The 12,596-nt window shown below is 30.6% G+C and overlaps 2 protein-coding genes across 2 annotated transcripts; both read right to left on the reverse strand.

Moving 5' to 3' along the window:
* Positions 1-967: 967 nt before the first annotated feature.
* On the reverse strand, positions 968-5,321 carry LOC106314147. The gene is made up of 2 exons (XM_013752081.1): positions 5,195-5,321; positions 968-1,170 (listed from the first exon to the last, which is right to left on the reverse strand). Exons 1-2 carry the CDS (start codon positions 5,319-5,321, stop codon positions 968-970), a joined length of 330 nt encoding a protein of 109 aa, XP_013607535.1.
* Positions 5,322-6,689: 1,368 nt separating this feature from the next.
* On the reverse strand, positions 6,690-7,475 carry LOC106315899 (putative glycine-rich cell wall structural protein 1). Its single transcript, XM_013753738.1, has one exon. It carries the CDS (start codon positions 7,383-7,385, stop codon positions 6,969-6,971), a length of 417 nt encoding a protein of 138 aa, XP_013609192.1. The 5' UTR covers positions 7,386-7,475; the 3' UTR covers positions 6,690-6,968.
* Positions 7,476-12,596: the final 5,121 nt, after the last annotated feature.

The following is a 12,596-nucleotide window of genomic DNA, read 5'->3' on the forward strand; positions in this document are numbered from 1 at the left end:
CCGGTCATCCCAGTGCGTGGTGGTTCTCTTGGACTCATGCGTAGGCTGTTCTCCTCTTTCTGCAGGTGCTGATGTTCACGGTCTTTGCTTGTCTCTCTCTCAGCCGTTTTTGCCTGTGTCCTTTGGGTTCGCGGTCCGGTGTGGCGGTCTCCGGAGTCAAGTCGGGTCTATGGCTTGTTTGGCTCTTGGTTTCTTGTTACACGAATAAAAGCTCGACTTGCCTTGCGTTGTGGTTGGCCTCGATTTCTTGATGTCTGATCGAGTTGTCTCAGCTTTGGAGGTCGCCTGCGAGCTGTTCTTGGTTGAACCTGATCATAAAGAGCAGATCATGGGGGAAGCCAAAATTACTGGGTTCTGTCTCTCGGTTTAACTGAGGTTTTTTTTTTGCGGCAAGCGGGATGTTCTGACTCTGTCTAGTCCAGTGGTTAGATGTCTTTCTTTGTGTCCTTCCTGTGTTGGGTTAATCCGAGTATTGTTTAGTTTTTTTTGTTTTGTTTTCCGATTCTTGTTTTCTCTGTAGTTCTGTCAAAAAAAAAGAAAATTGGTAATAATATGTTAACATTTTTACCAAAAAAAAAAAGCTTTGAAGTGTCACATTTTCTCTTTTTATCTTTGCAATTTATCTTCTTGACTGTTTTTTTTTTTCTATTTGCAGTTTGTATTTGATATGTTCTATTTTTTAGGGATATTTTATCTTGCTTTCTTTTTCTTTTGCTAGATCGAAGAGAATTCTAAACCATAACAGATCAATGGGATAATCATGGTTTTAAGTTTCTCAATCCAAAAAAATATTTTAAGATTTTATCTCTCTTTCTAAAGCTTCCCCTACTATATAATACCATATTCATTGTCATTCTTCTTCATACTTCCACACAATAAAGTAACGTAGAAACAAAATATCAAAATGGCTAATCATGAGTAAAGATGGCAATTAAACAAGAACCTTTATCCATCAAATTTATAAATTTTAATGGAACCCTTTGATTAGTTTCCTCGAAGCTCGTGTGCTCCGAGCAACATGGTCTAGTTTGTCTGAATCGCCACCAAGTTTTAATGTGGCGCCCGAGAAACCAGTCTGAGTTCCATCACTATCGTTGTTGATGTCTCCTTCGATCATCAATCCTTCAATCCTAGCCGCGATAGATTCTTCTCTCATCCCCAAATCCCCATCTACAAAGTTTGATCCTTGTTATAGTTACTCAGTTATAATCTTGATAAAAAAAATGCATGACACTATGAAACTGTATGACGAGATTGATAAATTAGTCTTGGTTTTTTAATTTAAATAAAGATGATTTTTGAAATGCTAACTTTTAGAAAATAAAATTATATTGTCAAAATAACATTTTAGAATACAATACTATATCAAAACATTTGATTTGTTCCTTAGAAAAGTGCTTTATTGTAACATGTAAATGCAAGTTCATTACAGACCAATTAAAATTTACCCCTTAGGTTTACAACGACCAAAGTAAAATAAAAGGGTTACAATTCACAATATATATTTCCAGAAAAAATACTAAAAATAAGTACCTTTTCAGCATGACATGCAGAATTATAACTTATCTTAGTCTAGCTTTTTAATGTTTAGACCCAATTTGATTATGTTAGATTTCGAGTGAGCTTGTGGTCAATTGATAGAAAATTGTGAATTTAACTAAAAGATAAATTGCAAAGATAAAAAGAGAAAAGGTGCATTCTATTTTTTCTTTATATTACACAAGTTTGTTATCATATGTAAGTAGATTTAAGTAGATGTATATTATGATATCCAAAACAATAATTAATTAATATCTGAATTTTATAAAATTTTAATAATTTTATTGAGATATTTCTCATGAATATGTTCTAAATCTTTCAAGTTTCTTAAGCCATTCAACGAACTGGGAGCTTCTTGCAATTAGCCATACATTCTTCTTTCTTAACCCAACATTTTAATGTTTTCTCTCCTTCGACACAGCAAGCACAATATCTTCCTACTCTGGGTAAGGAACATTCTACAGGGAGGCACTGTCTTCTTTTTGCTTCTAGACCGTATATGCGTCACCCACTATAAGAAAAATAGCATTTAAAAAAAAATAGAATTAATATAATAGTATATGCATAGTTACAATGTCTTTGATGATAAATAATAGAAAATAGAATATCTTTTATATATGCATCATTGCATTGTACATACACTGCTATATAAGAATGAGAGAAATCATGATGAGGCACATGATAGTAAGATGTGACGATGCCATTATCGTAATACTCTTCCAAAAACGGTGTGTTTGTTTGCTATTTAATGGTTGTATTTTCTCGAACGTACAATATAGACTATATATATATAATATGAAAGAGCAACCTTATTAGTTATTAGTCTAGTATCTAAAATGGGATTCTAATCAAAGAAGATTATTATATTAATAAAAATTAATTAATTAATTTAAATGTATAAAATATATTAAGTCATTTATACATTAACAAATATGTATTTGAAAGTATTAAAGAATATCTCATAATATTTTAAATTAAAAATATACATCTTCTCATTTTTTTATTAATTAGATATTCATTGAATTTTATGGATGAAATTGATCTACTTATTCATGCATCCATTTCATATTTCTAATTTTTTATTTAACATTTTACTTAGGAATAGGAAAAAACTAAAATAATTAAACCATAAATTAATGCATAACCAGTAAGAGTAATTTCATCTATAAAATTCAATGAATATCTAAGTAATAAAGAAAAAATGAAAGGAGAGACAAAGAAAAATATTTATTTAAGATATTATGAGATATTCTGTAAGACTTTTAATTACATTTACTTATGTATATATGATTTAATTTATCTTAAATTAATTAATTATTTTTATTAAAATAATCTATTCTATTAAATTAAAATCATGACCAATTGATAAATATTATGTCCAACTAATTATTTTCATATAATTGAATCTGAAATTAATTATAAGTGACGGTAGTTACATAATTTTTCTACAGGAAATAGACGAGTTGCATTTTATTTGTAACTGGTAGGACCCACTTCACTCTAATACTTTTCTTTTATTGATGTAACTGAATTATTTAACTTATTAAACAATTCTATGGTTATATTATTGAGCTTTTTAAAATTTATACACAAATATAATTACGAAAAAAATTAAAATATGAAGAATTTTTCAAAAAAAAAAAACAAAAAGTTATACCTACCCTTTCAAATAAAATCTAGTTATTATTTAATTTAGAACCCCATTTTAAATACGAGAGTAATAAGGTTGCTCTTACATATGTATATATATAGTTTCTATTGTACGTCTGTAGCTAGGTAATACAACCATGAAATAGCAAACAAATGCATCGTTTTTAGAAGAGTATTACGAAAACGTCATCATAACATCTTGCTATTTTGTGCCTCTTTATGATTCTCTCGTTCCTCTACATGTATGTACAATGCAATGATGCATATTATAACAAATATTCCATTTTATCATCATAGACATTGCAACTATGCATATACTATATTTTCATTTTCCATTTTTAATCATATTTTCCTTGAGAAACGCATATGGTTTAGAGTTCAAGAGGAAGTATTTTGCGTCTCCTTCCATGTTTTGGAACATGTTGTTTTTGCTGTAACAACGCACCGCCAGAAAAATTACAGTGTTATGTTATGCAAGCAGAATGTATAGCTCATTGCTCTAACCCAGCAAATTGAGCGGCTTAAGAAACTTCAAGAACATACTTGTGTGAATATCTCAATATAATTACAAAATTACAAATTATTATAATATAAAGATATTAATAAACTATTGCTTTGGGTATGACTATATATACACATCTACCATCTACTTTATAATATACATATGAATAAGAATAATACAGATTTATGTAAGAGAAAAAAAAAACAGAATGATGTTTTCATCTTCTCTATTAAAAGAGAAGTACCATTTTTATCTATTACAAAATAGTCATATTAAAAGTCTAGGTCCATGTATTAAAATAATATTTTTTATTGTTTGCATTAGTTTATTTAATATATAAAATTTCTAAATACTTATAAGGATATTAATAACAAATTTATTTTAACTATAAATTTAAATTTTAGTTTTAGGAATAACAAAATCTGTTGAGAAAAAATTAACAAAATCTTTTTAAAATTTTAAATATTCTTTTAATCAATGCACTGATTAATTTTGCAATTAGTAGTATGATGTTATTATAAATTAATTTTAATTAAATTTTTATTATAAATAAAATAATGAAATTATTTCCTAATTTTATAAATTTTATAAGTATATTCTACAGTATATTAAAATAGAAGTAATAAATGAATTACATATTAAAATTATTTTTTTATGCAAACATATTAAAATTATGTTGAATTGGTAAACCAATATATTTTGAAAACATACTTTCATTAAGATAAATAAATAAAATATCATTCACCGTTTAAAGTGACTAAAATATCATTCACCTTTTAAAATAATTAATATTCATAAATTATGTTATAATTTTTACAAAAAATAAAAATTGTTAACATATGCTAAATTTTAATATTTGGAACTATATATCATCTATTTAGTTATTTTTAAAATGACAGCAATATATTATCATAAATTATTATATACAAAATAATATAAAATTGTATATTTATAAATGAAATGTTACCCGCACGGGTGTGCGGGTTAAAATCTAGTTGTGTCTGATACTATCGACAAGAAGAAACCGTGAGATACCATTGAACAATTTGACAAAGTCATTTGCAAAAAAAAAAAAAAAAAAAAAAAATTTTTTAAAAATTAAAATCATTATTTTTTTTTAATATTTGCAATCTATCTCTTTGATCTGTTTCTTTTTTTTCTATTTGCAGTTTGTATTTGATATGTTCTATTTTTTTATGGATATTTTATCTTGCTATCTTTTGCTAGATCAAAGAGCAAATGCCAAATTATAACGTATCAATGGGGTAATCACAGTTTCAAGTTTTTTTCTGTAAGCTTTTAATAAAAAAATATTTTAAGCTTTTCTCTTTCTTTCTAAAACTTCTCCTACTATATAATACCATATTCCTCGTCACTTCAGGTTTCATGTCAATTCGGATCCTGTAATTCAAATACATTAAATTTCTAGATACATAATGAAGTTCGCATTAGTTCGGGTACTTTAGGGATGTCCATTACAATACGCAGGACTAGAGCACATACAAGAAAGGGCGAACGGAATGATGTGAATGAGCGTTTTCTGCGAGAACTTGGCACGTGACTTCTCCTTCTTAGCCATCTCCTCTGTCTCTGGAATCTTGCCGTAGAGATAGGTGGAAATTGCAGACATTGTAACAGTAGAAGAAGAACAAACTTCATCAGTTCTCACTTGGACAAAAAGCACACTACAACAAACGAACTAAATGATCTTGTTCCTAGCGTCTTCAAGCTTCTTGAGAATCTCGGTAGGTGTTCTATCCAGCTCAACTGCTATTTTCCTCTGTAAATCTATTGGAAGTGTTGGAAACTGCTCGCACATACATTTGACTGTGCCAACAGCCAGTAAAGTACCATACTCTTTGGCATGAAAATTAACTGTGCATACACTGTAAGCAGCTTCGTTGTCTTGAAAGTTCCAGTAGACAAGTTGTATCAGCTGTCTTAGGGTCAAAAACTCTGATGCAAGAGACCCACTTCTCTGACTCGGCTTTGGGATAGCCATGCTGCTCATCACAGAGCGGGTCTTCCTTATCCTCATGGTCCCCACCATTCTCCATCTGATCTGCACTGCATTTACCATTCTCTCGACTCCACCGGCTCAAAACATTCCTTTCTTGCAGCTTCACGCTCTTCTACGATAACCAACAGCTTCTTCTTGGGATGTACAACAAACCTTCTAGGCGTGTACCTCAGAGGAACCATGGTTTCGTTCAAACATGAGAATCTGCAGACGGTCATCTGGGTCCAGAGATAGAATACGCACCGTAATAATTATATCATATGATCCCACAGCAAGGAAGGGGGATCTTTGTCTTCCTTCAGGAACAGGCGCAATGTCCAGGCAGGCCACGTCACCTGACTTCCCGAAAGTCTCTTGATGAACTCTTATCAAACACATTCTTCTCCTTGTTGTACTCTAATTCCTCCATCCTACCCGAATCTGAGCCTACGACTATTTAATCCTTCTAAAAGTTTATTTAAGGCTTTAAAGCTCAGCAAATGGGCTCAGACACTCGCGTCAAAAAAAAAATTAGTACGCAGGCAGGCAGACTTTTGGGTACATTTGGGATCGAGCTTAGGACTTTGTCAAATCGTTCAATGGTATCTCACGGTTTCTTCTTTTCATTGTTGTTTAGATTCCTTTTGTATTTCTATCGACTTTTGAGATAATATTAATTTATGCTACTAAATGTAGAAACTACGTAATGTATAAATACCAGGGCTCCAGCCTCCAGTAACCTTGGATCCATTTTCCCACTATCTCTAACCAAGTGTGTAATGGGTTCTTAATGTATAGATTTGCATGTAGCTGATACATTAATTGCCGTTCGCGTCTTTAAATGACCATTCATTTGATAGGATAAGATTAGGAATAGTAACATGCAGCCTAACCAGAGCAAGTTTTAATAGTAACAAAAATGCATAGATATATATCGTTAATGCAAACCATAATCTTAACAAGTGAATAAAAAAATATAGTCATTTTCGAATACAAAACTGTTAAAACCGGTATGAGTTTCTAACGTATCATATTTTTCCTTTTGATTATCTAGACACCCGTCTGGATACATACAAATACACTAAAGTATATCACATATTCATGCAAAGACGTTCATAAGATATTCCGACCACATAATCCATATACCATATTTTAAGCATACAATACAAGACAAAGGAAGAGTTACATTTAAAAAGGGTACCAAACCTAATAACCTTGATATTTCAAACACTTAAACTACTCCCAAAACCTTTTAAGTTGGGAGTTACAAGCTTATCATCACGGATGATATTTACCACCGTGGCCCAAAGCGGCAACTTCACCATTAGAGCCACCACCACCTCCTCCAGACCGACCATTTCCGCTTCCATAACCATACCCACCACCACGTGCTCCGCCACCTCCGGAACCGTATCCATATCCGCTACCTGATCCAGATCCAGACCCATACCCATATCCGGATCCTCTTCCCCAACCCGTGGGAGATCTACCTGATCCCGACCCGTAACCCCATCCCGATCCAGGAGCAGAACCCCAACCCCAATTGTAATCCCAGTTGGGCCCACGGCCCGACCCACTTTCGCCTTGGGTGTTTTGGCCTTGTGACATGTTACCTTTTGACCATGCTAATGGACGAGAAACAGAAGTCTTGACAGTGATTAAAAAGAACAAAACCAACAAGAGCCCTTTGATCATTTTTTTAATTTTGTTGGTAAGTTTTTTTATAAATGTTCTTCTACTTCTAAATCTTGTTTTGCTATGAAGTTATTGTAACAAAGCTTCTCGCACCATTTATATAGGCAGCAACATGAAGCATTTCTGATAGACAACGGTCAGTGACAAGTGGGTTTAATAGTGTACGATGGACCCACCCTTTCTGATATTTTTTTTTTCAAAAACTTATTTTCTGAGGAAAAGAAACAGGTAAAAAGAAGAAAAATGCATTGCAAATGTATCTCCTACGCATGTTGAGATATACATTTTTTTGGTTATATAATCTAATCTATTAAAATAGAGTCCTACTTTTTATCTACTTAAAAAGGTTATCATTAACTTTTGGGTCTATTCTAGCTTTTACAATTTATTATCCATACTCAATACAAAATATTCCTAATATTATCGAGTGACTTAATTCAAACCGACTTTAAACAAATCATACTTTGGTTATCTACTGAAAGCTAACAAATATAACTTTTAGTCGTACCAATAGTCAACCGACCTTACACTAACAATACTAGCACAAGGCGCCTATTTTTCTCTGCTTGATCGCTTCAATACGTACAGGTAATATCAGGTCAATATAAACCTCATAATTGCTCATCTTCAGTTTACGAATTGCACATGCAACATACCATAACCAAATCAATTCATATCAATACATGTTTGTCCATATTTCATCATACTAAACATTTTAACAATCTCTAGAAGTAGACTTACGTTTGGTTTGAATAATAAACTGAATCGTTTTATTTCCACATCATCTATCACCAGTGAAGCTTGAATGTGAGGCATTTATCTAAACCGAAATCGTTTGTTCCTCTGTTACATCTACTTAAATTTTCATTATGTTGCCTGCCATTATGAACATAACATAGTCAGCAATGAAGCTTGAATGTCTAATATCCACAATCATGTAAGCCAAATATGATATGTTTCATCTATTACATTTCAAACCAACCTTTGTAAATAAGACAGAAACAATTTTTTTTAACAAAAGAAGTTGTTGAGCTTACAGATTTTTTTTCCTTCCCCGACAAAAATCTGTTACAAGTGTGAGCTTAATTTTGTTTCTTTGTCAAATTATAGTGTTTAAATAATGGGTCTAATCCATAAATGAATTTAACTAGCAAATTGATGATCTTAAAATTCTATCCATTGATATTTTCTGGCCAAATGTGTTATAATATTTTTAACAAAAAATGTGATATAAGAAAATCCCATAAATTTGTTAATTATATTTAATAAATTTTATATATATACATTCTTTAAAAATGTTAATCTTAATGTTTAATAAGATATATATCTAGAACACATTTAAGCACATATATTTTTTTAAAATACACTTTGATAATTACAATGTTAAAATATGCAAAATTAAAAAAAAAAAAATTAAGAAAAATTAACTTTTTTAATTTAAGGAAAGTAATATCATAATTAATCGTCAAGTTAAACCATTAAATTTCTATATGAAACATTTACATTATAAACTAATACTATAACACAAATCAATTCAATATCCATAAAAAATATATTATATAGATGTCAAATATATATATAACAAAAAGTATAAATAAAAAATTTGATAAAACAATATCCGCGCTATCTAGTTTTTACGTAGTTATCAACTGGAAATAGGCACCACCGCCCTAACAATATAATAAAATGATCAATCATGAAGCCACAAGCTGTGAATTTTCTCACCTTTTTGTTTTAATATCAATTACATAACTGATCATATGGATTATCTTTATTTTCTCTACTAAAGTCGGCATTAAAATATGTAAATATATGTCAAAGGGAATGATTATATGTTTGGTATTACTGAGCTACTTGAATTTCTTTAAAGTAGAAAATATTATCTTCAACAAACCCTTTAAGACGCGTTAACGCCATTCCCATTTATATTTTTTACTAATTACGGCTTGTGGTTATGAAATGTTCTGCATTATGATCATCACTACAACAAAAATACATCCATAAAACAATGCTATAAACATTAACATCATCGATAATTGTAGAAAACCACTAGTTCATCATTACAATAAATTAGTCAAAGCGTCTATTGGATTTTGCAAGGTATATTAATTGTTCATATATCCTCTCTATTTTCTGATCTCGAATTTGTCTTTGTACCACGAGAAGCCAATATATCCGCGGATTTAGTTGATTAAATGGCCTCTTAAGTCTATTGTAATGATTTGTGGTAAGTTCAGGTTTAATGAATGTCTTTTCGATCAAAATTTCAGAATAATCGAATAATGTTTACCTAGGGTATTATCGACTGACTCATCGAACTCAATTGGAAACCTTCCAAACTAACATTAATTTGCTATATCAAGTTCAAAGGGTCTATACTTTTCTAAGACATAACTTAATTCAAACACTGAAATCAAGAAACTATTCAAGCTTGTTTATGTATGATTTTATTATTAAACTGTAATTCTAGTAGGCCTGAGACGGATCGGATATCCGGGCAATTTTAAGGTATCCGGATCCTTATCCGGATCCTTATCCGGCGGATCCATAATTTTACTATCCTTATCCGGATCCGGGGTTCTCGGATATCCAGATGTCGGATATCTTTCTAAAAATTGTAATATCCGGCAGATATCCAGATCCAGATTTGGATCCTTAAAATAAATAAAAAATAATATTAATATATAAAAATATTAAAAAAAAATTTAAAAAAATATATAATGTTTTTAATTGTTTCTATGTATAATATTACAAAATTTACATAAAATTTATATATACTATTATAAAAATAAAAATATATTAAATTAATTAATTATATATAGATATTACTATTTTGAAATAGTTATTAATAAAACTTACGGATCCGGATATCCGGACTAAAAAATTAAGGTATTCGGATCCGGATCCGGTTTTGACGGATCCAACATTTTACTATCCGGATCCGGATTCGGTCTTTCCGGATTTTCGGATCGGATCCGGATCGAATCCGGATCTCGGATAAAAGTCTCAGACCTAAATTCTAGTATGTGATTTATTACGTATGTAAGAGGTCATCATATGGTTTTGCTTATATTAGCTCGGTGTTTTGTAAAGTTTTTTTTGGTAAAACTGTATAGGTATTTTTGTATGATGATATCATTTCGCAAGTAGGAAAAAACGTGTGTGCATAGAATCTAGATAGAATTCAAGAAGTAAAACTTAGATGCAGAGGCAATAAAACATAAATGTTTAATGACACGAAAAAAAAATAACAGGCTAAATCAACTTTGTAGACGTCGATCGATTCATCTTGTACGTGCACGTGCATCAAAAATATAGTATATAAAACATATATATTAACTTAATAAATGGAACAGACATATAAATTGTTAATTTCAGTGATTTAAAATTACATTTATAGATCGAAAAGAACAATTTATTTCGTAATTTTTTCTGTAATTGATATCTAGTTTTGTTATTTTCTGATGCTTATGGTTGTTTTACTCTACTGTTTTTACACTATAGTGATGGTATCCACCTATCCATTCTACAAAATTTACACTAGTCCACAAGTTTTACACTGATTTTGTTATCCCAGGCAACGATTTAGTTATCCCAGACAACGATTTAGTTAGCTCTATAGTAACACTCGAAGTTTTTGGATCTAAGAAATATCTAAAGGATCCTTTTTGGAATGATGGCAACTTTTAACATATTTTCAACGGTGAAGCGGTCCACACGCACAACTTCCTACGGTGGAGCAACTACCATATGCCATGTCTCTTTTAGGATATGATCGAATATTCATATTCATAATCTATATTGTTATACATATACATGAATATAACAGACCCAAAAAATATCTGAAAGCTCACTACCTAGATTCAAACTATTGGATATTAATAGGGGTTCACATAGTGTTTCTTACAACATTCCTCCAGTTTGTTTCAAAATATCTAGAAAGTGGATTACGTATATATGATGTGAATGGATCAAGTTGTGTAGTGGAGTGAACAGGATGGAAAATCCGGACTGATACATCCCATCTATGTAATTTTTCTTCCAAAAAAATGTCGAATCGTAGATATATAGCTTATGTGCCGACAAAAAAGTATAAGCTATGTAGAATTCATATATGCATATTAACAATACATGAACATAAGTTCAAAAAAAAAAACAATACATGAACATTAAATAGAAAATGTAATGCATATTTTAAAGTTTCGATTTAGTCCATAGGTTTCTAACAACATTATGTGAACCTTACCTTTTATCACGTGCTGGACTCACTAGTCACTAGGGGTCACTACTAGTTCCACCCAGATCACCCAATATTACACAACATTACCTAATTAGAATTTTGATTGGCTTAAATGCAATAGATGTGAATGCATATATGAAAATCGCCCTATTGCAGTTTAAAGTTTTATTGGAACTCTACTGTAAGATGTAATCGAAGTGTTAGTAGCACATTGGTAAGTATTGTGCCCTAGGTTCAAACTATTTTTAGTACAGAAGATTACATTTAGATTAAAATATTTTAATGTTGTAGTATGAAAATATATGGTTTTCATATTGAATATTTCAATGAAACATGAATAATAATAACATATTTGGAATAAGTTACTTATCAACAACTAATTTTAAGTTTATGATAAATCCAAATTTAACATGTTGACTCCAAATCTAAAAAAGATTTGAGGTCTAATCTGGGAACTCATGGTATATAAGATTAGAGGTCTAAAACCCAAATTTTTTCTATTAACAAAAAATGTTGTGTAACTAGAAAATTTTTTTTAACTGAAAAAGTTTGGGAACTCATGGTATATAATATTGGGAATTTGGGTTTGATAGCTACAAAACAAAACATAATTAAATATATAACCAAAGAAAAAAGTACTTCCATTATTTATGCAATATATACTATAATGCTCTTAGTAACCGGTTAATGAAAGATAAAAATATCTCTTCTTCTTCTTCTTCGATTAACAACTACCATCAATCTACTTTCATCTCTACCACCTTGTCCTCCGACGCCGTTACAATACGATCATCACTAATTCTCCATTGTGTTTTGTATTTATAGATTTTTTTTCTATAATCAGTATCATTTTTCATAAATTATCACCTCATTCATATTCACATTTATCACTGAACTACCATCACCATAGCCATGAAATCTACAAACGGCGTTACGGTCGAGGCGCCCTCATTTGTATCGTAAGTTTTTGG

This window comes from Brassica oleracea, chromosome C9 (assembly GCF_000695525.1).
Source record: "Brassica oleracea var. oleracea cultivar TO1000 chromosome C9, BOL, whole genome shotgun sequence".
NCBI classification, from domain to species: domain Eukaryota; kingdom Viridiplantae; phylum Streptophyta; class Magnoliopsida; order Brassicales; family Brassicaceae; genus Brassica; species Brassica oleracea.

What these genes read in the sequence shown, in the direction of transcription:
- LOC106314147 (XM_013752081.1), bottom strand. Translation starts at nt 5,321, where the DNA reads ATGTCTGCAATTTCCACCTATCTCTACGGCAAGATTCCAGAGACAGAG. An exon ending in CATTCCGTTCGCCCTTTCTT is followed by an intron (nt 1,171 to 5,194) that starts GTATGTGCTCTA and finishes CAAACTTTGTAG; the next exon opens with ATGGGGATTTGGGGATGAGA.
- LOC106315899 (XM_013753738.1), bottom strand. Translation starts at nt 7,385, where the DNA reads ATGATCAAAGGGCTCTTGTTGGTTTTGTTCTTTTTAATCACTGTCAAG.